A 25,087-nucleotide genomic window follows, 5' to 3' on the forward strand; every position below is an offset into this window, starting at 1 on the left:
ATTTCTAGGGTGACTGAATTTTTTGTGTCTCCCCTTTGCAAGGTGCTTTTGTGGCTTCAGTAAGTAAAGAACTGCATCTGATTTTAATAGTGACCAGGAAATATCCCCAGACTGGTATTTTTTCCAATACAGAACAAGCAGTAAAACACTGGCCTCAAGTGTTAAAAGGCCTCGTGTGTGTTGGGCCAAAATATAACATGTAAATATTATCTATTTATATATACAAATCACCTTGGACACAATGAAGGATCAGAAAAACGGTGTACAAAGGCATTCTGATTAGGCAAGTCCATAAATATGATTTTGAAATCAAACTTGTCTGATCTCTTTTCCCGGATTCCCTTTCGACATTAGGGGCCTCTGACCATCAGACAAGATTTGAGGCGTTTTAAGGACAACAGAAGAGGAATTGCGAGACCTTCTCCACAGTGCCCTCTTGAGGAACCTTTGACAATAGTCACAATATTCATGACAAAAAAATAGTCTATAACCATTACACAATTGAGGCAAAATAATTGACAGGCAGTGGTGAGCCCAAGGCTCCTACCTCTAAGAAAACCATAGTAAGGTGGCTCAGAATATCCAGTCAAAAATAAAAAGATACATGCATTTTTCCCATATATCCAGAGAGTTACATGATGTAAAGGCAGGGCATATAAAGTAGTAGTAATAGGGGCCCACCCTGTCCAATGAGCAATTCCCTATCTGTGCCGCCCATGCACACAGAGCACCAATAGAAATTTGGCAAACACAGACTAGGGGATTAGGGCAGAGGACGCTGAAGGTCTATAATGTGGAAAAACAGTAGTGACAAAAAATGCTGATGAGTGATAGTTTGGCCTGAATGGGACACGAGACAAGTGCATTCGGCTTCGTTTTTCTCTACAGGCCAAGACAGAGACCAGGAGCCTGATGGGTGTGCTTTTTGTTTTCCAGGCTGATATGTTAATGCCTGCAGATGGAAGAGCAGGACGTATGGAAGATAGGAGTGTAAGGTATGATAAGAATGCTGAGAGTCAGAGAGTTAGAATGCACTGTGGCGTCACTGCAAACAATACTAGTAGGAATGATTATGTGCAGAACGATCAGAGCTGAAAGCATGTTCAGCTCTGAAACACGGCTGATCCATTTGCTCTCTTGCTTTCAAATGTCCAAGATAGTGTGTTAACTTTGCATGTTGCCTTTGTTCTGAAAACAATGGAAGTGTGGGAGTTTAAAGTGGGCCATTCGAGTATTCAAGCTCATCCTTTTGTAAAGTTAGTTAGAACATAAACAAAAAAAGTGCCTCATAAATCCTAAAAGAGCAATGGATACAGAAATAATAGATTATCTTCCTGTTTAAGTGCCCCTTTTTCATTGGTTGGCATCACTTTTGGCTGGTTAATAATGCTGGTTTAGGTGCATGGGGTGCAAGTATATCTGATACACTCTATGCAAATGGTCCCTCTAGTGTTATACTAGGCTGGCGTCTATAGGCTAAATCTCTAAGGGACTGGCCAATCAGGACTAAGAGTGCAACAGCACATCTCTCCTGCATCTATACTGCTCCTTCTGTCGCTGCTAATCCCAATAGCGGAGGACTAGCAAATGACTAAAACTCTTTATGTGCAGGCATGGTGGCACCTACAGGCTAACACTAAGTGCTAATGTACCATATCTCAGACTCGTCAAGGCTGCTTAACATAAAAAACAACAAAATATACCATCATAAAAAGAAAACAAGAATGTAAGTCATGTAGTAATTAGAAATGATACATGTAAGTGTGCGTGTTCAGTACCGCCCAAATGGAGGATCCCCAATATAAGGGGATTGGAACACTGGCATCTGGTTTTAGGATGGGTAGAGGCAGCGTTCTGGCGGCAGTTAAAAACAAAAGACAAAAAAATGTTTACGATATTTCCCTTCTCCTATCTAGCGCCTATTTTTTCTCCTGTCCCTATTGCATACTTACATGAACAGGAGTGGGAAGGTAGCATAAAATACAATTACATAATATTCACTTTTTAAAAATCCAACATAAAAGAGTCCTAAAACCATCCTGATAAAGTAAAAACAACAAAATAACAATAATATTCAAAACCGTTTGAGTGCATGAGGCTGCAGTGTCAGCCTGTGTTTACAGGAGGGGGTTGTGTTTTTTTTTTTTTGGATAGAAGCAGACTGGCTGGCAGCTCTGTGGAGTGTGTGTAGTGGGTAATTGTTGGGAGTAAGGGATGGGGATGAGGTGGGAGTGGGTTTTCTGCCCGCTCTGGTAGAAATGAGGAAAAGGAACGACGGTGAAGATGGCTGGTGCAGCTCAGGCGAAGTACATGGTCCTCAGTGTGTCGTGGTGAATCTGAACAGCTTTAGCCAGTGCCTGGGGGTCCCGGCCATTACTCTGACCAGATACATGGCTGCCCTCTCCACTGTAAAGTGACAGAAAGGAAAGAAGATGCACTGAATAAATAAATCACATGAGCACTACAATGAAAAAGGGGAAATTCTTAACAATTAATAAAAAATAAAATAAAAACTTTAAGATTCTCAGAGTTTTAAAAGAACCCATTAGACCAACCTAAAAGATTTTCTCATTCATAAATGTTATAATTATATAAACTGACTTCGGTGTTTAGAGTTCTCCAGCAGTAAGCCACTGACGTCTTTAAAAAAAAGTCACTTCTAAAGAGCTCACTCTTTACAGGGCTGTAAAGAATTGGTAGAAAAAGCTGCAAACTCAATCACACTAACCGTAGTATTTAGAGGATTGTGATATTGGATTGAATATACTTTGATACCAATCTTGGAAATTACAGTGCAGTAGCAAGGCAAGGAACAAACACACAAAAAAAATAGCAATAAAAGTATATAAAGTCCATTTACAACTATATAGGAGATTCACAAAGCCTTGACTAAAGCTGGAGTCAGTTTAAACTGATAGGAGGAAAGGGGGTAGGTTGCTCTTCAAATTTGCATTTAATTTGAAAATCAAGCTCCCACAGTCTGGAGGCAAAGTAAAGAGGCACAACATCCAAGTTGCTTTAAGTCCAATGTGAAGTTTTCAATGTCAGAAATGATGGAGGGAACCATTTCACATACTGTACTGGCTCACTGATTTATCAAATCCAGAGTTAGAGAAGCCTTTTGGCAAATTGTAAAGCACTTGTTGCTTCTATATAGTGATGGGATCTCTAGTAAGAAGTGGCACCTGACCACATCACATCACATTAACTGGCAAAGAGATTCTATGAAGAGAAATTAGCAATGGCAGTCAAAAATACAGACGAGGTGAAGGTTACTATGAACACTAACCTAGATCTCAGCAGGGTCACAGACTGACTGCTTAAATGGTGCAGAAAGCAAAATGATGGCCTAGCACTGTGTGCAAATGCTGTTCAGTTCATTGACATATTCTTTTAGTTGGCATAGCTGGATTTCTTTTTATCTGGTTAATTTTGGGTAAAATTGCAATGTTTTTATTAGCTGCAAGTCAAGATGATCAGAACATCAAAAATAAAACACTTCATGTAAATCTCTGTGTAACTAAACTACAGTATTAAAGTTTGGATCATTACTTTATTGATATTATTATATTGCATTTTTATCTAATACCATTCCATTAAGATAAAATGACCAGATTAGTGAATGATGGAGTATATAGTACATATAGGATGAAGTAAATCTCTTTAAATTTGGTTGTCGTCTAAAAGAAATCTGGTCAAATGCACCACACACAAACCTGTCATGTTCTTTGTCCACCAGATGGTAGCGGGCACGGAAGGCCACAAGCCGAGCATAGTAGGCCGGCGCAGGGATGGAGACTGAGCGGGTACATCGGACGTACGTGTGGCACAACTGGTAGGTCAGAATCTGCAACTCATCTGCCGTGAAACGATTGTCGTCCCATAAGACATAGTAATGAGACGGCCGGCTGGTGCCCTTGAGACAGAGAAGTGGAAAAATCAATTGAAATAATGCGTGCTTTAAAAACAGGACAGTAAACCCGCTGGAACATTCCAAGTGTGGTTTACGGAAATAAAAAAAAAACCAAACCAGCCCTAAACTACTTCTGTTAGTCTGACCTGTATGCCTGCATGGCTGCACAGGTAAAAGTCAAACTCAAAGGGGTGAGTGATGCTGGTGTCCACTGTAGTCCCTGCAGGTATATTTCCACTCTTCCCAATCTGTGAATGAAGTCAGATTAGTTAATAATTATATATAACCGCTAAACAGCTAATTAAATAGTAGCATATTTTCAATAAAGATTTGCTCACCCTTTCAGATTTGTCAGCACAGAAGAGGCGTGTGTGGTGGCGTTTCTGCACCACAATGTAAGTGATGCCAGGCTGGTAATCCTTCTCCAGCTTTATGCACGCGTCTCTGATGGCCAGAAGCTCATAGTGAAGAATCTGAGGAGAACATTAACTTAATTAGCACTTTACATGAAATTTGGAAAAAACAAAAAGAAAAAAAAACAAAAAAACAATCTAGATAACAATCCCTTCAAAAAAAAAAAATAATAAAAAGAAGTCTTTTTTTCCAACCTTTCTTTAACAATATACCTGTGGCAACTGTCCCTCAGGAACCCCGTCCCTGTAGAAAATAATCCTGGTGGGCTTGAAGCGGGTCGACTTGTAGAACTGGATGAGCAGCTCTCGCACCATGTAAGACAGATCTTCAATGATTTCCTGCCTGGGTCTCTGGACACGCACAGTGGCACAGTATCTGCTGGGATGGGCGTCCATACTGCCTACCACCTGGAGAAGGGAGCAGGAGAGGAACAGAAACAGCTGGTTGAGGTATTATGAAGCACATTGCATTAACTCATCACCTAAAGACATCATGAAGAGTTAAGTCATGTTTTTCGTCAATGAAATCTCCTCCTACCATCTCAGAAGGATAGAATATTTAACCGTTTGGAAATGAAAGCAATGTTTATCTGCATTTCTAGATGAGTTTGCACTAATTAAAAGGATTTGCACAGATATAGTCCTGATGTCCTTCTGCCCCTTTTATCTTTCATCCAGCATTACCTAAAAGGCCACACCAGGAACATGCAAGAGGCTCAGCATTGAACAGATATTTCTTTTGTCCAATGTTTACATGACAATCCGTTTCTACTAGGTGTCTTCTACACTGGATCACTCCAAAGTACGCACTCACCTCTCCCATATTCCGTCTGTGTGACTCATTCATTTGTCATGATTGCTAAGCAACAAACCAGCCAACCACAGCTGAGCTGAGGTCAAGTGCGGACGAGGGTTGACGCCATTTCCTCTGAACGTGAGTCAGTGATGAGACATTTGTTTCCCAGCTCCGCCCTTACTATAAACCCCCCTTTTGTTTAAAAAAAAAAAAAAAAGACTCACCTTAGATGTTCAATATGACATCGGCCATAAAGGTAAAGAGTGAGTTTGTGTGTTAACCAGGGACTCGGAACAAATATATTTTTTATTTAGCCTGAGGTACATTTATTGGGTTCTGTTTTTTATAGTTAAAAACAAACAAACAAAAAAAAAACAATCAGGAATTTAGGTGTAGAATATAGGACGTATAGAAAACTGGTATAAAAGATTTAAGGCGTTGCAACCATTTTCCCTAACTCATACCTTTTATAGCTGTGGTTTTCTCTTACAACCTTCGATACAGAGCGCTGTAGCCATCCAGAGTCCCAGTTACCAAGCAACCACTTCCATCAGAGTTTTCATGCAGATCTTTAAGTTTGCATTATTTCCGTGTCCTTCCTATTTCTATGTGAGCAGAAAATAATGGCTCCAATAAACTTGGCATGACTGAAGCCATCACAGAACAATGAAAGAACTTTGTTAGGTGCTGAAAAGCAATTCTAAGCAATAAAATGTAATATCGAATGACCAAATCTGGAGCTGAAGATTAATACCATTTAAAACCTTACTATACATGTGTGTGAACTTTTGTTTCCATGTTAACCTTTTTAATTAATTTATTTATTTAAATCATTTTAATCCCAAGTAAAAATGATCAAAGTAAGGTACAATTTCTGGTATCACCGTATTCCAAGGTGAGAAGAAAAAGGTTAATAAGAATCCAGAGTTTCTACAGCTGTGTTGAAATGAACAGCAACAGAAAGTAATAGTGCTGCCCTCCTCTACCTGTTGCTGCATACTGCCGGTCAGCTAGCTGAAAGGAACACCAACTCTGTCATTTGGATAGATCTGCAGTCATAGTGTGGAAAATGACATCCCATTGTATTTGACAAAATATGTGTGGTTTGTTTGTTAAACAGCAGACTGTAGACACTAGCTGCTCTTTACTGCTGCTTGAATCAATTTGGTGTTTTGTTTAACATCTGCCTTTAGTTTCCTCTGGAACATCAATACCACTACTGTTGAAAAAATGCATCACATATTTTGAAAGACTCTAATCTTACAAAGTTAATCTAATCTGAAGGCTAATGTTCAGCCTTTTAATATTCTCCCAAAAAGGAACCTAAAAACTAATAACATTTGCCAATTCTGTGAGTCTAACACTGCAAATAAAGAGATTTGCAGATAACAAAAAAACAAAATAACCAATAAATCATTTTAACCAGAGTTGAAATTAGGACTACCTCTGTTAAAGTAAAGGAAATTAGAACATGTTATGCATTCCTTTTTTAGCTTTTCTGTAAACACCAAGGTACTATAAAAAGAAAAATCCCATACTGGTTTGTTACTATGAGAGACAACAGTGAAATACACCCGTTTGTATGAGTTTAGTCCAAACATTTGGTTCCCCTTTTTCTTCTAGAAGCAATGTAAAAGAAATAATAAAACTATTGATGAAGGTATGAGTGATTGCTTACAGCAGTAATGGAGGGCTTCTTGCCATCTCCAGCTGGAGGGTGCGTGACATCTGCTCCCAGGAAGATAACCGGCTGCTGAAACACAGCTGACCTGATGGGGCACATTAAAGAGGAGACTCACATTACAGTTGATCATCAAGGAGAGCAAGTTAGTTTTAAGATCATATACTGAGGAACTAAAATAAACTTTAAATCCCTTTAGGATCAGATTTAACCCAGAAGATGATGCATATCTTACAGATAGAAGCAGACCATGATGTAAACTATGGCAGTTGTAGTCTATTAATTATTCACACCAGATCTACAAATGTCAATATTCTAATACATCGAATGTAGCAACAGAAGCTCACCGTTGGTGAGGGACCAGGATGTTGTTTATTCCTCCAAGTTTCACGTTGATCTTTAGGCAGAGGTTAGATAGCGTCTGCGGTGATGTTTTTACAACATTTTTAACCTGGACACACTGGGTGGCCATACCAAGGAGGGTGTCTCCAACACGTTTCACCTCCGCTGAGGACAGAGTTTAAATGCGTTAGGAAGAATATCTCTGGATGACAAGTTATGATAAGTTTACAGCCATGGACATCTTAAGCAGACCTGCTGCCACGTTCACTACTGCTAATCCGCATTATTTTCACAAGAATCAAAACAATGTTAATAAATATGCTTCCGTTATCAAGTAGAAATTAAAAACTAAAACAGTAAAACTCCTTCCTTACATAATAGTCAAACTGACTGATGGTCCTGAGCCTGCTTTGTTCTATTTTGTGTTTCATGATGCCCTGAGTGGGTGATGAGGCTCAACAGGTAGGCAGCTGCCTTTTGTTTCAGCTTTTAAATCCTTTTTTCTCCCAAAAATGTGGACATGCTTTCCAAACTGAAGAGTGTACAACCAGTCAGAAATAGCATACCATAGACAGGAGTTTTTCCAGGCAGGATGACAATGATGAGCTGAAGACCAGAGTAGGTGTTTTTCAGGTGTCTGAACATTGGCTCCACGCTGTCGGCTCCCTGGGCGTATTTACAGAAGCACGGCTGGCCTTGAATCGGCATTCCAGCATCCTTGGAGATTTTACGCAGCTGGTCTGTGAAGTTCCTGAGTTAAATCCACATTTAGGTCACGACAAAGTCCGGATGGAAACATGAAGGCAGAATTTAACAGTGCACTGGAGGTATTCACAGCATTCAGGATTTTTTAGGGTACCAAACGGTTCATTTTATGTTTACTGATATTCTCCATCCAATAAGACTGAGATCCAAGTCGTTCCACTGTGGATTCCACCATGTTTTGGTTAATCTTCCTTCAGGACTTTATACTGTGTAAAGTCTTTTGTAGTTTTTATTGTTTTCTTTATCAGGTTGTTCCTCTAAAGCTGCTCCTCACAGCCCTTATGTTAGAGTCACCATGAGCTTTTTTTTGCTACTTCTTTGATTAACGCCCACCTTATGTGTACTGTCAGTTTAGGATGCATCCTTTTGTGCATCGTCTTTCTGTTTTTGCTTGATTGACTGAACTATGCTCAGTGAGACGTCCCTTATTTTTCCTTAGCTTTGACCCTGAGCTGCCTTCATGATATATTTTCTTTACAACTTTTTTTTGTTATATTAAATCTCTAAGAGCTTCACAGAACATTTATTTATAATGATATTAATTAACAGCTAGACTTTAACTACTAATTTGTTGATTTCTAAATAATCTGAAAAATGAATCCGTGTTGCTGTTGTGTTTCCTTTAACATGGCGATAGGACTTTCAATGAAATTAACTGTTTGAATATTCTAAGCCAAAATAAACTTTTTTTATATTCTTACCATCCCAAGACAAGGAACAGGCTTCTCAGTTCTTGCAGTGCATGAAACAAGTTTAAAGACTGCTGAGGACATATGCAGCTCATTTTTAGACTTTTCTTAAAAAAAAAAATAAATAATACACCCCTGAATGTATTGCACTTCTTAATGAAATAGAGTTAAAGAGGAAGACGGAGCAAAAAATGAATGTAAAGAACAACAAAGTAAATTTTTACTTAACTAAAAGCACTAGATCTCATATACAGTCTATGGCACTACTGCAACAGACTGACTGATGGTAAAACCAAATACAAAGCAGAGAAGACGTTTGATGATATAAGAAGGGGCTCCAACCTATATGAGAATGCGTTCTCAAAAAGAACCAGTAGGGCGAGCCCAAGAGCAAAAGTTACTTGGTTCTGATTTAATATCTGTAAAAGATTGACTGGATCTAATGACATTTTTCATTTTCCGGAACATGAGTGAAAACTCTCTAAATCTTCCTTCTTAGAAAAAAAAAAAAAAAAATCAGGATTCTATATGCACTTACTTGAGCACCTCCTCCCTGCACTGTTTCTGTGGGGCAAAGCAGGCGATTGCCCAGACTTTGATCTCAATGCCATTATAAAACTGCTTCCCCCTCATGTCCCACACACCCTGGTTGGGTGTAGCGATGGCACGGTTCTGCATAGAAGAAAAAAATCGTGCAACCCAACCAAGGTTTAGTTTATTGTGATTGGGGAAAAACATGTCATTTAACTGTTGCAGTGGTACTGATAGATGAGCTGCATTTACCCGTCCTCCATACTGCAGAATAGGAGCTGGCAGCACCCTGCCAGTCACTTCAGCCATATCGTCCTTCACCTTGATCCCAAACTCTTGAATGTACGGGTCCAGGTTGAAGTTTGCATTCTTCATCTGTAAAGAGTCAAGGACAGGCGTCATATTTCACGGCCTGCACCACCAATCACTGTTATATGGTCTAATGTCACATGTATGGCCTCCATTAAACGTTCTCTGGATCTTACCAGCCTGCTGATCTCCTCCTGTCTGTCGGGTGCAGAGCGAGCCGTGGCTTTAATCATAGTGGAAGTCTGATTATCTGTCAGCTTCTTGATGCACCGTTGACCAGCTACAATGTTACACACCTAGAATGGAAAAAATAGCACAATTGTTTGGGGATGATGATAATAATCACACAATAATTTACAATACAATAATAATTTGTCCTACAGCTTATTAGATTGCCAAAATAATAGTCTTTCTCTTCCTCCTTACCTCCAAGGGAAGGTAGGTGTGCTTTTGCTCCTGCCCAACTTGTAAACAAGGTAGGTGGGGGTATTTAAGCTGCAGGTTGTACTTCTGCTTGAAGTACTGGGCCACTGTACATTCTACCGTTTGGCCGCTCTCAAGCTGAAGCGGAAACCTAAACGTGAAAAGGTGTCCATCAGTGCTGTGCCATAATGAGTACAATACATCATCCCTCTTCAGAGTTTTCTTACAAGCTACAAAAGACTTGTTCACATTATATACTAAACCTTTGACAATCAAAAAATATTTTAATCTATTCAGATATCAATTACTGCAACCAATTTTCTCAAATATTTGGATTAGTTTTACTTGTTTTAAGCAATATCTTAATACATCATGAGTATTTCCAAAAAAAACTTTAACTCTGTATAAATCAGTTATAACAGTTTTCACTTGAGAGTTAATATCTTTGATGAATTTACAGTTTCATTTAAGTTTTATCACTCATTTGTTTTTATATTGAATTCAAATAAAAACTAAAAGCTATTACACTTGAATGTGTCTCTGTGCTAATTTGATTCTAAAGTGATTTTACGTTTGGTGGCTGGCAGGACGTCTGGTGACATTGCATACACGATACTTTCTCTTCATCTGTCCACAGTGTGTCACCTCGACCTTCAGGCCTACAAACAAAAGAATCGATACCATTAGAAAACTGAAGAAAATAAAAATATATTAAATGAGGAAGAGTTAGTAAGCAACAGCCAGGTTAAGCATTTAAAATTTTTCAAGCATTTTATACATAAAAGCAATAAGAAACATCAAAACCAAACGTATTTTTTTCATAATTTTTCTATATTAAAATTTTATAAATCTAAAAAACAAAGAAATATTTAAGTCAAACCATATAATAAATAGTCAATTCAGTTCAAATGATTTATGCCACTGGTAGTGGCATAAATCATAAATACAATTTGACATTTTCAGATAGACAAATCAAACAGTTTGAATCAGACTCAAAACAATCTGACTGAGAAAGAAAAAAGAAAAACGGAAACAAAAGGATGTTTCTATAGTCCGTTTTGCTTTTACCATTATTATCAAATTGGAAAACATTAAAATCATGTTCTATACTTCTCCAAACTTTAGGCTGGTATAGGAAACAAACAAAATAAAAGCATTTTACCAACAACAATTGATGGCCTGTAACTTTTTCTACAATCAGATCTGCTCATGAAAGATAACTATATTTTGTTCAGGAGATTCTTTCCCTCACCTTTAATTTCCTTTGTGAAGCGAACCCTCTGAGAGTCTGTGAGAGTCTTTGGCTGCTCATCAATGTTGCGAATGTCCAAAACCTCACACATGAACTCGATCACAGGCTGGGCTTTGTAGAAGGCCGTGGCAGACACTAGAGGGAGACAGAGAGCAACAAAAAGTCCTGAAAATGTTCCACCTTCTGTAGCAGAATTAAAGGCTTTTATCCACATTGGGAGCATTCATCTAGAACTTATACAAAAAAAAAAAAAAAACTCAATATTGGTAGAAAGAAAGCAACATTTCAGAGAAAAGCTGCATGTTTGTCACAGAATGCATGTTTTCATTTCTGGTAGCTACTAGTCATAGTGTCAGGAAAGCCACTTAGATCACCGAATTACTACACACAGCAGTCAGTGCTGTCATTTATGACTTACCGTCAATGTTAAGCATCATCTTCCACATGGCGGGACGCACTGACTGATGGAAGCCAAACCAGACCTCCCTCCCCCCGCCAAGTGGGTGGTAGTATCCTTCAGGTGGGGAGAAGAAAGAACGACCCACTGGAGTGTACCTAATAGGAGGAGAACAGAAAAATTTGCTTGTGCTTATTAAGGCTATGCGCTCATGGAGAGGGCATGATTTTCTCTAGAATGAATAAACAAGAAAAGATGTACAGCTTGATCTGAATCGAAAAAATAAAATAAAAAATCTATCACCAATAAAGAAAGTTTAACTTAGACCCCCAAACTAGTCTGGTTTAAAAAAAATTGTGTCTTATAAAAAAATATATATTTTTTTTATCGAGATGTTAAGTGAGAGTGATAGACCAACACAGTAGCACAAATATGTGAACTGAAAGCAAAACAATATTTTATCTCCTTTTAGTTTTATGTTTTGTTTTTACATGTTAAAATAAATGAGACATTTGTTTTTATTCATCTCTTCGGTTAATCCATTATAGAAAAGCAAAACATCTTTTGTGTGTTACCTTCACACAGGTACCAAAAAGTTGCATCAAGATGTGTTAACTGTGGTCTAAAACCTTCTGAGCTTAACAGATGAATTCTTTGTTACCTGATGTTAAACTATTGTCAGCACACCTAAAGCAGCTGCTGGACAAAGAGAGCTACAGGCTCCTTGCTTATTTTCTTCTTCCATCTGGAGTTTTGAACTAAAAAAAAACATTGAAAACTCCTGCTCAATAGAATTAATTTTAGCTGCAATGAAAGTTGCAAATCCTTCATCAGATTTATTTTAGCTTTGCACGCCTAGACAAATGTTTCCTCAGTTTGCAAGACTTGTGGCTTTGACTGCATCACTCAGTCATTGTTTTGTAACTCAGTTCACATGAATCTTACAGCTCTGTTTAAACTCTGTTTTTTTTTTCTAACATCCAGATTAGTAGAGAGCACAACTTAAGGTGATCCTGTCAACAGATTTCATACTTGGTCCATGGATCTCCGCTGCTCCTCCAGGGTTATGGTGGCCCATTGGGCTGCTTCTCTGATAAAAGCTCTCCTTACCAAACCTGTCAGTGTAGGAATGCTGTTGAACTAAATGTTTGGATTTTGTTGATGAAGCAGTGTTCTGGGAGATGTTGAAAATGTACAATCAGGCCTTGCTCACACTGGCTCCGGTGCGGTTACCGAGCCGACGGAGACCGCAACTCCCGCACACCCCCTCTCACACCGCCCTTTTGACTACGGTGCGGTGCGGCTCTGCGGCTCCGGCAACAGGTCCGGAGATTTAACAGAAGTTCACTTGAGTTCACGTAACTTCACGCGATAACACGGCCCAAATAAAGGATTTTTGCGAGAGCTTGTTGCGGAGGGCTCCGGCACGCCGCAAGGATAGCTTTCTTGCGGAATTTTCTGCAGCGCCGGAGTGTCTCGGTAACCGCAGCCGGACAGCTCAGCAGCCGGTGAGAGAGGTTTACGTCTTTTTAATGACTTGGAATCACTGCGGCGCCGCACCCACCGCACCGCAACGGTAAGACCGGAGTCGGTGTGAGCCTGGGGTCATGCTTTAACAGGTTTCTACAATTGTATGGGAAAGAATAGAAATATATTCTAATGTTCCTGTTGAACCAAAGGTACATTTAAATCCCTGGACGGTTTGTTTTTCTTTGGTCTTTCTGCAGCTGTATGTTCACCCAACTTCTCAAACCAACCTCTTTAGCCTTCACAGAACATCTGGATTTATGCTGATGAAATTGCATTTAGATGACCACCAAATTTTCACATATTTTTAGTGTAACACTGTGTTGATCCATTGCAAAAAACCCCAATAAAATTATAAATGTATGATGGAAATAGTTACTTTTGCAAGGCACTCTATAACAGGTTTAAATCTTTAAGGAGCTTATTTGATTTCTCAACAAAGGGACAGCTTTCTATGACGCACCTCATAGAGGCCAAATGACGCATGGCCACATCCAAGGCTTGAACTGAGTCAAGGGGGACTTGTAGCCGGCCGCTTACAAGAGTTTCCTGCAGCAGCCGCCATGATACTTTGGCCAGCCAGCGGATGGAAACCTTAAAGATTCGATCTTTACCCTCACCGGGGATGGTTACCTCAAAATCCACCTGGGAGGACAAGGAAAGCATTAAGGTCTGCAATTAATTAAAAATGGGAGAAAGAAAAACATTTCCTGTGGCATGTGCCTTTCCCCACTTCAGCAGAGTTCCTGGAGTTATCTAAAGCTGCAGGGATTTTTTTTCCATAGTACTGTTGGCCTATATGGCTTACAGTAAATGGTGACAAAGGAAAAAGAAGCAGTTAAATAATTCTTCCCCCAAAGAGAAACACCTAAATCCCATCGAAACAAAACTAAAGGCAAACTTTATGGATTCCTTGGAAGATAAGCATCTTTCGATGGCTTGGTATAACAAAAAACATCTTACCTTCTCACTCCCAATAGGAAGTGCTAGGACGGTGTAAATATTCTTCTTGCCATCATATACTGGTTTCCTGTCACCAAAGAGCTGCGGCTTGAAATGTTGCACCATGTACTCCACCACCTCTCTGTAGGAATTGAGACATACAATCATAGAATTAGTTTAACGAGTATCAGAATACAAACGACAGCCCATTGTGCCGAATGAACCAGCAGCCTCATCAGGGAGACGGAGACGTGTCTTCATGTGATCAAGTATTGATCGATTGGGATACAGCTGCTGGGTCCAACATGGACGTCACTGGAGGGGGGAGCAGCAAGACAAAGGGCGAGTGAGTGCAGGTGGCAGAGGGGAGGCCATGATTTAACGCTTGGTTCTCATTTTAACGTTGGGGGGGGTGAGGAGATATTCAAAAAAGACAAAGGTCAAAGGTCTCAACCTCTGCCTGCCTTATTGGTCCCTTTGTGTTTCCAATTCCAGGGAGAGGAAACTAGATTTTTTAGAATTTTGAAAGAGATTACGAGATATCCAATTTACAGGGTATGATACCAAAGCTAACGATTTTCCAGTTTCTAATTTATATCACTAAATCAACTAGTATTTTAGAAACTACAAAATGAAGATGGCAGAGGTGTTTATTTAAACATATGGATGCTGGTTATTTTTCTCTAAAACATGAAATAATTTAAGCTCTGAAGTTTTGCAAACATTTGTCCGATTTCAGACAGGTAATACAAATACCGTTACCATTCTTCTTAGGTTATCAAAGCTGCTTTCAGTAATTATCCAGAACCCTGAGACAATGAGCAGTGACTGAGTCATCATAGGCATCACAACTCTGGGGTTAAAGCCAAGTGACAGACAATAAACAAAGTTACTGTGCTTCTGTTAATAAGCAGCACTGAAACACGTGACAACTGGGAGGCTTAACAGCCAATCATGTGGCACCATGCTTAGATACAAGCAGGACAACAAACATGAACAATAATGTATGCCTGACAATTTTCCTGAAAAGTAGAAAGATAAAAACTGCCTGATTTTTGTTTTTCATGTTTTATTTTCAGGGAGCCATCCAAAACTCCCTCTAGCCCCACATGTTTGGGATGGTGAGAATAAAATATCACACTTGGAAATTAAAGAACATATCAAGTCTTTTGTTCCCTTCTTTTTTTTATTATTTCTTAATGTCTTTTGACAGAAAAACAAAATGTCAGGAGATTATAAAGGGAAAGGTTTGAAAGAACCAGCCACTCAGAAAAATTATTAGGTAGTGTTGTTGTTTTTCTCCTTTATTCAAACTGGAACAGAGCCGATCTGACTGCTTTAGGGATTAACCAAACACCCCTGATCTCATAATTATTAAGAGAGTTTGAAATAATCCAGGAAGCAAAATACATTGTATTGTTATGATTACTAGTAAAGGTGTACCAATCCAATATTAAAATCAGCATCAGTCCTGATACTGAAGAAAATTGTAAACAAGCCATCATTAAAAATGAGCCCCATCAACATGGCAGACCTATCCAGTCTATTTCCATAGTAGATTTAACTTAATTCAAAATGTTCTTAAACACTAAATTGGTTAACCCCATTATTGTTTCCAAAAAAAAGTTAAAAACAAAACACTGGAATTTGTTTTTCAAGTTTGAAGATGTTTCACTTCTCATACAGAAAGCTTTCTCAATTCAAAACCCCATTATATGCATCTATATGTGATGTAATAAATACAATCAATTGGAACCCATTGCATTTTATGGATGGACTTTGTCTTATCTGTAATAATTACCATTTTTATGACTTCCTTTTCTAGCCTCATACTAATTACGAAGTTTCATATCTATATTATCTTACACAAACCTTTTATAACTTCCTACTCATTTGTTTCTAAACCATGTATGGTCCAGTTGACTTTTATATTCCAGTCTTTTAAAGGTAATACCTAAAAACTAGGGGCGTCCCGATACAACTTCCTAATTTCCAATTTGATCCTGATATGATCTCAGCACATATCATACTCACTCATATCATTCTTTCTGTATTGGGGGATGTTAGAAAAGTTTTGATGGGATATATTAAAACAGAGGACAATCTTATTAATCAGTGGGTTGCATAAACTTTAACAGAAGTGGATGGAAGCAAAGTGTTTCCATCAGCTTGTTTATATCAGATTTTAGATGCAGGTCAATATTATTATAATATTCGTATATATGCTAATATCAGACTGATTTAGGATATCGGATCATGACATTTCAATCCTAGCGATCTCTTACTGGTCGCTGGAGTCATGATCATATTTCAATTGAGCAGGTTAATGGTGGAAATAAAAAATTATAATTCGTAGAAAAGTATGTAGGAAACCGCCTAGAAGAAATTAGGAGTTCAAACATAGATAATAGAATATGTCCTGTGACAGATGGCTCCGTTTTATACCAGCAAAAGCCAGGTACGAAAACACTAAAACTAAACCAGAGAGGTTCTATGTAGGGCTGCAACTAACGGTTGTTTTGTAAATCGATTAATCTGTTGTTTATTTTTTCGACAGATGGATTAAGTATCAAATATCAAAGAGGATTTTTTTACGAAATTAAACTAGGTGAAACTAAAACTTTTCTAATTGAGGAATTCTGGATAGAGCATATTGATATACGTAAGCATTTTTTTAAACCTTAAGCTAAATATTTATATATAATTTGCAATTTTCATGTGTTTACAGCTCTAAGTGGGTTACTCTGTCAGCTAAAGCCATGTTTTACAGTCTATACCAATTAATTGATTGCTAAATGAGTTGGCGATTATTTCAATAATTGATTAATCACGATTAATCCGAGTAATTGCCCCTAGTTCTATGTGATACGTAAACAATTTTTTCCATCTTTTCTATGGCACTTCATAGTACCGGTAGTTATTATGCCGAGATGACTGTGTTGTTGTTACCGCTTTGTGATTTGCTTTGGAAATGTACTTTACAGATTCAGCTTTATGGCTGTTTTCAGATGTTCACAACCTCTGCTCTAAGGTGGGGACAGCAGATAAAAAAAATACCTGAAGCTATGAAAGTATTGTAAATTATCCCTATCAGGTAAATATAAAACCTGTTAAATATTTCCCACACAGTGGACTAAACTTGGCAAACAAGGCTTACAAAAACCAAACAGAGAACACCACAAAACACCATGTGTCTCCATTTTCCTTTAACTTCCCAATTATCTTCCATTCTTTTGATTATATTTTAATAATACATATAAAATGCACATAATGCTGTTTTTGAAGTGTTGCAGCCCATATCTGAGCTCTTCTTCATCCAGTCAGAAATCACCATTTCCCTTGAAGGAAATTTGACCATCCTGTGTGAATATCTTATACATTACTTTGTTGTTTTCCATTTGTTTCATTTAAACCTAATCTCGGCATAACTAATGATTCTGATCAAAGACATGCATGGAAAGAGGCTGGTCAACTGATAAAATTTGTTTCCACAGTGGAGGAAACGATTTCTAAGAAAGTAACGCAAACCTTGTTTATTAACATTAACAGGGAAGTATACAACACACTGCAGATTGCAACTTCTTTTCAGCAGTTTCTGACTTTCCTATATAATCGAATTTCCGTTAGCTTTAAGAAAATCATCCTTGATGCCTTGCCCGTCATGGTTTGCTTTGAAAAAAAAAAAAAATCAATCAACAATTATATAAAAAAAAATCATATTTCTTGACCACGATTCCACTGCCATCACTATGCTGTCATGTTTGTTGTGTTTTACAGCTCTGTAGATGAAAGCAAACTGTTGCTGCTGTTTTGAGCCTATTATCCCACATTTACAATATACTAAAATGTGAAGCCCAGAGGAGCTTACTAGAGCATGTATGGACGACCCAATACAACCCAGTGATAAATATGGAACCAAAATGATGGATTTTACAAACTATTCAATCAAAATAATTCACTTTTTGAGCATCCAATATTTTTACTACCATAGTTCTGTTGTACAATTGGTGAGCACACTGACTGCAGAGGAGCCATATTTGTTGCCCGTTTTGATGACATTAATGTTTAGTGATTGTGTTTTGACAGCAGACTTCTGCAGTCGCACAAATCTAATGTCGATTGGGTCTGGTCGCGAACCAGTTTTGCTGGTATGCTTGTGCACCATCGGTCTGGAATTTCTAGGGTCGCACAGCAGTTTCCCACCAAAGCGCAAAGGGAAGCCTATTCAAAAACCCGTGAAAACTTTGGTGGATGGTCACGAGAACTTCATTTTGGCAGAGACCTTGGCATCTTTATAGAATTTGTCTGAGGCATCGTACAAGTGGTTGTACTTCCAAACCGCCTTGATTAAGCTTTCGTCGTAGTTTACCTTTGTAGTTGTTCCTCGGTTTTAAAAAATGACGTGCCCCAGCGAAGTGGGACGACCATACAGACAGCCGGAAAGGCATACCAAGGACCAATCACAGCTGCTTTTTGTCTGCGAACTTCCACTTGAGGTCTGTGCGGGTTTGCAACCGACCGACACTCAGTCAGGATTTTTTGAGGTGTGCGACGACGGTTGCAGAACGTCTTCGTGGCGGGCATGGTCGTGCACAGAGATAGATCAATAAATAGAGCCATGTCATGGATCTCATCTGTACAATTGCTAATATACACGTGGATTTACAAGTAAAAATGTATATCGCGAGGGGTTCCTCATAATTATCAGCCTTTTAACATATGTTATAACCCCACAAAAGCAAGCATATATAAAAACACAAATTCTGGCAAACCACAATTTTAATCAATGATAAATAGAACCCAAGTATGCTTGGGACTGTTGGATTTTGGTACAAAGAAACATGAGAGCAGGTTAGAGAAAATAACAAAATAAGCCTTTTGACAAGTCAAAATGGTTTGATCTTCAGCCATCACGACTTAAAAAGATAAAACAACTGAACACTGGTGTTGCCCTTGTACCAAGCATCAAGCGCTGTCAACTAGGTAAAAAATAAATAAATAAATAAATAAAAAAACTTGGCCAACCTCACATTTGCAATATTTCCAGATTATTGGACTGCATTCAACACACCAATCACCTAGCAACAGCTGTGGTTCAGAAATCACTTGTTTTCTAAAGGAACTCCAGCTGTAAGCTGAAGCTGTTTTTCTGATCTGTTATGCATTATTAACAATGATCAAATTAACGCATCACAGCTATTCCCTTATTGTCCTAAACATTGACCTTTCTTATCATCCAGGAGGACAATTTAATCAGGGATATAAGTTCTGAAAGCTGCCCACTGGGCTCCACAGCTCAGAATTAGCAGAAGGTTGAAAAACAGATCCTCCCATAAGCAGGTGCAGCTGATCTACAACACTGTTATGAAGCAATGATGGATTCTCATCAGAAATACAGAACCTACCATCATCTCAGATCCTCTACCTCAACATTAATGCTGCGTGATACAACTCCTCTGCGTTCTCCGTGGAACATAAAACCACACATTATAGGTTACACCGAGCTGCTTTTGTACCCAATATTCAGGCCAAATCTCAGGAGAACCAGGCTTAGATTTTAAAGGTGAGGGCAGCATGTTACAAACAAAGTAAATCTAGCCATCTTCATTTAATCGTTTTATAAAATCTGGATGCAGTGATCCAGAATACAGAATATTTGCTGCAGACTTTTTAGCCGAACCATAACAAAGCAAATTGTGGGTTAGTTAAAATCACTTTTTTCAGAATAAAAGAATGTTTCCTTGCAGATGTAATAATAAGGATAAAATCATGTTAAAAAACTAAATTATGTACTTTCCGTCTTATTTTTATAGATTAATTTTCCATGTTTAATGTCCGGAATTTCCTTCCTTATGCGACACTGAAAGCACAGTCCTGAGATAACTTAATATCATCTAATCTTAACAACTAGATGACAATAGCAATCCAACTTATGCATTACATAATAGAATAGAATAGAAAACCCTTTTATCGCCCCACAATGGGGAAATTCTGGGCATTATATACAGGAATTATATACATTCCTGCACAGTTTAAATGAAAATGATGGAAATAGACTTTCTATAATGGTTATAAAGCCAGTAAAGCTTGAGACCAACGGCGTAACCATAGTAAATACTGCTTACCTGTTGACTCGCCGTGGGCACTTGTCAGGCTTAATGTCCACCTCATAGTGATAGACGTCCATCTTTGGGATTTCCACTTCAAAGTAGTTGGCCAGCAGCTTGATGGGCTTGCCCACGGTGCCCATGCCTGGCCGCCGAGGGGCATGAAACACCTGCTGCAGGGGTGGGGGGAAGACCCCCAAGGGCACTGGACAGACACATTACAGGGAGGCATCCACAAGAGCAGGAAACAGATGGAAACAATGTTAAAAAACGAGAAAAAAAGACAGTAGAATAAGGTGAGATTCACAGAAAGAAAAGATTCAAGTTGATTTAATGAATTAGAAGATCCACAAGAGGAAGCAGAGAGGAAGGAAACAGTTAAAGCAGAGAAAAGGGCAAAGAGGGGCGCAAATGTTGGTGTAAGGGAGGAAGGAAGCGTAGGCAGGAGTTAAAATGAAATGATTAGTGGGCATCCAGCAGCCGGGACAGGAAGGTACGAGAGGGACGATAGGAGAGACCAGAAACAATGTGGAGGAAAGAGATACACCACAGAGGAGTGAGTGGAAGGGTGGGAAAGAAAATGAGTAAAACAAGGTGAGCAAGAAAGATTTCAAAGAAGATAAAGAACAAGATAAAACATTTGGGATGAAGGGGGGGAATGGAGATAAAAAAAAGAACACACATAGAGGGAAGGAAAAGACATAGGTTAGAATAATTATTATTGTTGCAGAACTACATCAACTACTGATGATTCTAATATTTAAGAAGCCGTTTACCAGTCGCTTTATTATTACAACACAAGGACATATAAGGTTTTAAAAAGGAGCCCAAGATCATATATAGATGCAACACTTTAGATCATTAATATAGTAATAGTTTAATTTACCGGTAGTTTAATTCAAAATCTAACTGTGATTCATTAAAAAGATAAGAGCCGTCCCCGTTTGATATTTTTGGCTTACAGCTAATGAGACCATCTTGTTCAGCTTCTGAAGTTGTTTTTAAAAAAAATACACTAAAGACAATGGACCAAGGTGTTAGAATGCAATAATGTTCTGTTGTGATTTTCACCAATAAAGAAAATACTGTCAAAGCCCCTCCCCATAAGGGGGTGGGACACAAAAGGAGGTCTCCTCACTGAATACTGCATTCAAACAAATTAATGGAAGGTTAAGTGGAAGGAAAACTGAGGAAAGGAAAACAAGCAGCAGGATTAACTGCAGTCTGTGAAGCAAATCCCATTTTAAAGTTTGGGGAAACTTCAGCCTGTAATGATTTGGGAAGTCCTGTTCACTGACATATCTACAGAGTCCAACGTCAGTGAAGAGACATTTTAAAGTTTCTCATGCTGTTTTGTTTAATGGCTTGGCCCCTGCGCACACTGGGTTAACGGCAAAATTATAGCAGTGCATCATTAACCAGCCATTACACCTGAGCAAACCTACCACCTTTTCACATCCATGTTACGTTCCGTTTATGCAGCAATTCATGCAAAACGAGCCCGACAAAGTACATTTTGCAGTGCGGCACATGCACACACTTTTCAGAAGATATGCAATATTATTTTTTTGAGAAGATGAATGTTGGGCTTTCATTAGTTTAAAAAGTATTTAATTAACAAAAAAGAGCATTTTAAAAAATGCCATGAATTATGAGATCTGATGAATCTGAGTTTCATACTTTGCACTGCAGTGCTGAACCAAAACTGTTTTTAAATCATATTTTAGTATACAATTCATCGAAAAGCATAACTTGAATGTAACGTATCTGTTTCATTTGTATGAAGAAAACAAAAATCTAATACTTAAGTCTGAAAAGTTTTTTTGCCCAATTCAGTTTTCATCTATAACTAAAACTTCAAAAACAATGAAGCCAAACTGCAGAATTTTCAAGGCAGGATTTTGTTTCACTTCTTTATTAGGAAAAGTTGGTTGGAGTTCAGGTTTGGAAAGGGAGAAGTGTCCCAGACTGGGGTACTGGGTGTGAAGTTAGCTCTGACTCCTGCCTGAGAGGGGCCCACTGCCCTAACCTTTGGGTCCCCAGAGAGCAGCCCTCCTCCACCAAAACAAAGACCCCAGCTGCCCATCTCCTCCATCTCACACACAGAAATACAACGACGGAGGGAGTGCGCTTGCTACGGTGAACACACTCAGAAACACAGGAGGACCCCTCCCTCTTCTACATTCCCAGCCTCACCATGGAGACACCACAGCAACACGGTATTGTCATGGATATCAGGGGACCTGTGTGTGTTCATGTGTAAGGCTGCTGGAAGATGTGGGAGGAGGCAGGGAGCCACCATGATCATGCAGAGCTGGGGAGACCTTGGCCTTTTGGGGAGAGCGTCCCAAACTAGAGAACCCCTGCTTTAGCTATCTGCCGTAAAAATCAAAAACCTTCAAGTTATGAGGAATAGTCGTCCTGATGTGAAAAAGCGCGCTCTGCCAAAAGAAACTGAGTGTCGCCTCTTTATGTGAGTAAAACCACAGATCCAACCAACACAGTAAACACAGATCTAAGACATGTGGTGAAACGTGCAAGCCTTGAGCTGGAGAGGATACATGTGTGTAAATGTGCGGCCCTTGCTGTCCGCTAACTCACAAAGACGCACACTTCTCCCTCGTGCCAGTGAAGGCAGATGGTGAGAAGTGGAGCCAGTGCTCTCTCATATCCCAACACAATAGCAATCCCTCTCCCAGGCGGTAAAAGACTTAAACTGGAGCCTTGCACGCCTCTTATTGTCTTTACAGTGACGTAACGAGGAGCAAGATACATACGAACTATTTGAAAGTTATATCCTGGCCTACATCGACCCGAGGTTCTCTCTACTTTCTTCTGGTCATTACTGCTCATTTGGAAAACCTGCCATTTTTTTGGTTTGTCTTGATGAATTTATACATGTCAAGACCATTTCAAGACATACATAATTAAATAATTTAGGACTGAAACAATGAATCTGATTTATCGTGATGAATCGATTATTGAAATAATCAACTAATTTAGTAATCGATTAATCATTAATTGGAGTATAGAGACTCTAAAACATTCCTTTGGCTGACAGTGACCCACTTCGAGCAGCAATTATATCAAAATTGTGAAAAAAAATATAAACATTTTGTTTTTGTCTGTCAATATGCTCTATCCAGAACTCCTCAAGTGGAAAAGGTTTAGTTTCACCTGGTTTAATTTAGTAAAAAAAAAATCTTCTTATAGGAACCTTTGGCAATCCGATTATTGATCTATTCATCTAAATAAAATTTGCGACAGATGAATCCTTTTGCAAAATAAGCGTTAGTTGCAGCCCTAAAATAATTACTGTTGTATAAAGATAATAATCAGTGCAATTTAAAAAATAAGATGAACCAATCAGTTGGCTTTGAGTTCAAACCAATTTTATCTTTAACAGGTCAGATCACTCATGAAATGTCTCAAAACTGATGATTTCAAGTCTAAAACTGAATGAATTATATAAATTGATCTATTTCTTTGTTTGTAATATAAATTTTATATAAGCGTGGAGCCTTAAATGTAAATAATACAGCATTTTCCTTCTAGGTTGTTGAACTAACAAGTACTGCCTTAAAACTGCCATTTTGCATTCATTTCCAGTGTCTTTTAAAGAGAAATAAAAGCTTTAAAAATCAGATTGGCTATGCCAGATTGCTGTACGCAACTTATAATTCTAAAAAAGAAAATGTAACTGCTTATCAAAACAAATAAAGTACAAGAGATTCTTTATTAGCTTATCTGGTCCCTCTAGGAAGCTCCTGCTTGTTAGGCTAATTACTAAAACTAAAACTAAACTGATCCACCTGAGAAGAGTGACAAGTTAAACTGTCAAACTTCAGATACAAAAGCATACAAAGAAATAGGGGTCAGGGGTCTTTTCACCATTCTACAAGTATTGAAAGTATAAAAAAAACTACCCTTTTCATGTCAATCATATCATAAACAATTTATAATCTTCATCTCACTTGTCTATGTGAAAATGTAATATCAATTTATAGAACAATACTCCAGAATAGGAAATACTGTCTAGAAGGTCAGAAAAAAGGTTGAGAACTCAGACCAACACTCAGCATTGCAAACATTTCAGGGATTTGATGTCAGATTGGTAGGTACAGAGTTAAGTGCTTTTTAACAATAAAATAAAACTGCAGAACAACTTCTTCCTATTAGTTGCTTTAATTGATTGCCTGCACCCTTCAGTGCCTCCAGATAGAAGTTAATTTCTAGTACACATCAACTCTGACTGCAGATTAGAAATGTATTGATGCAGAGTAACAAACCAAACTATGAAAATGTGTGAAAATTACTATTGTGGATTTATTCTGGAGCCATATTCATAAATAATTCACCTCTAGCTACAGATGGCGGGCCTCAGGATGTTAAAAATGCTGCATGCAAGGTGATGGTGTTAAACGTAGTTTAGCAGAGCAGCTTAAAGTAAGGAAAGCAGCAGTGAGGAGGGGGGAGGCTGGTGTTCAGAAAGCAAGGAGCAGCCAGCTGCTGCTGAAGGCGGGATTCATCTCCTCGTTCCTCACCACAGATTTCCCACGACCTCCCTGTCCCTCCCCACGCATGGCTGAGTGAATTGTCAGTGCTAAAAAGCACTACATTATAAATCTGAGTAAATAGGTAATATTGGCCATTCGGGCTGCAATATTTTACTCTCAGCGTCTACTATGCGATGATGGTGGCTTGCCTCTTCCTTACATCCCCCATCGCTGAGTCGGCTACGGCACCCAGCTTTTCCAACAGCTGCGTGTATTTGGAGCTATATTTATAACACTCTAAATTATGTTTATGTGTAAACATAAAAAAAATCCACCTACCAGCGCCAGCCGCTCCCGGCTCCATCCCATTCACTTAGCCGCGAAGGTACAGGCTAGCTAGTACGGGGTGCTGTGGCCAAACCGCCGGCCCCTTCAGGCTGGAGGCGTCTCGGTCTTCCAGCCCCCTCCTCTCGGCGTTAACTCTTCTGCCTACTCGGTGTACCC

General features: G+C 38.7%; 1 protein-coding gene across 2 annotated transcripts; it reads right to left on the reverse strand.

The window, feature by feature from the left end:
• Nucleotides 1–278: 278 nt before the first annotated feature.
• On the reverse strand, nucleotides 279–25,087 carry LOC107082980 (protein argonaute-1). 2 transcript variants are annotated; one of them, XM_015371882.1, is made up of 19 exons: nucleotides 24,923–25,085; nucleotides 20,106–20,292; nucleotides 14,002–14,122; nucleotides 13,502–13,683; nucleotides 11,533–11,669; nucleotides 11,115–11,249; nucleotides 10,434–10,521; nucleotides 9,866–10,013; nucleotides 9,616–9,735; nucleotides 9,383–9,505; nucleotides 9,138–9,271; nucleotides 7,712–7,896; nucleotides 7,151–7,310; nucleotides 6,801–6,891; nucleotides 4,540–4,734; nucleotides 4,252–4,386; nucleotides 4,060–4,161; nucleotides 3,717–3,916; nucleotides 279–2,406 (listed from the first exon to the last, which is right to left on the reverse strand). In XM_015371882.1, the coding sequence occupies exons 1-19, from the start codon at nucleotides 24,945–24,947 to the stop codon at nucleotides 2,298–2,300; spliced, it is 2,577 nt and encodes an 858-aa protein (XP_015227368.1). In that variant the 5' UTR covers nucleotides 24,948–25,085; the 3' UTR covers nucleotides 279–2,297. The 2 variants fall into 2 exon arrangements, with proteins under 2 accessions (XP_015227368.1, XP_015227367.1); XM_015371881.1 differs by having other exon boundaries at nucleotides 9,138–9,505; nucleotides 24,923–25,087.

Source organism: Cyprinodon variegatus, unplaced genomic scaffold, assembly GCF_000732505.1.
Source record: "Cyprinodon variegatus isolate N-32 unplaced genomic scaffold, C_variegatus-1.0 Scaffold66, whole genome shotgun sequence".
In the NCBI taxonomy this organism is placed as follows: Eukaryota; Metazoa; Chordata; class Actinopteri; order Cyprinodontiformes; family Cyprinodontidae; genus Cyprinodon; species Cyprinodon variegatus.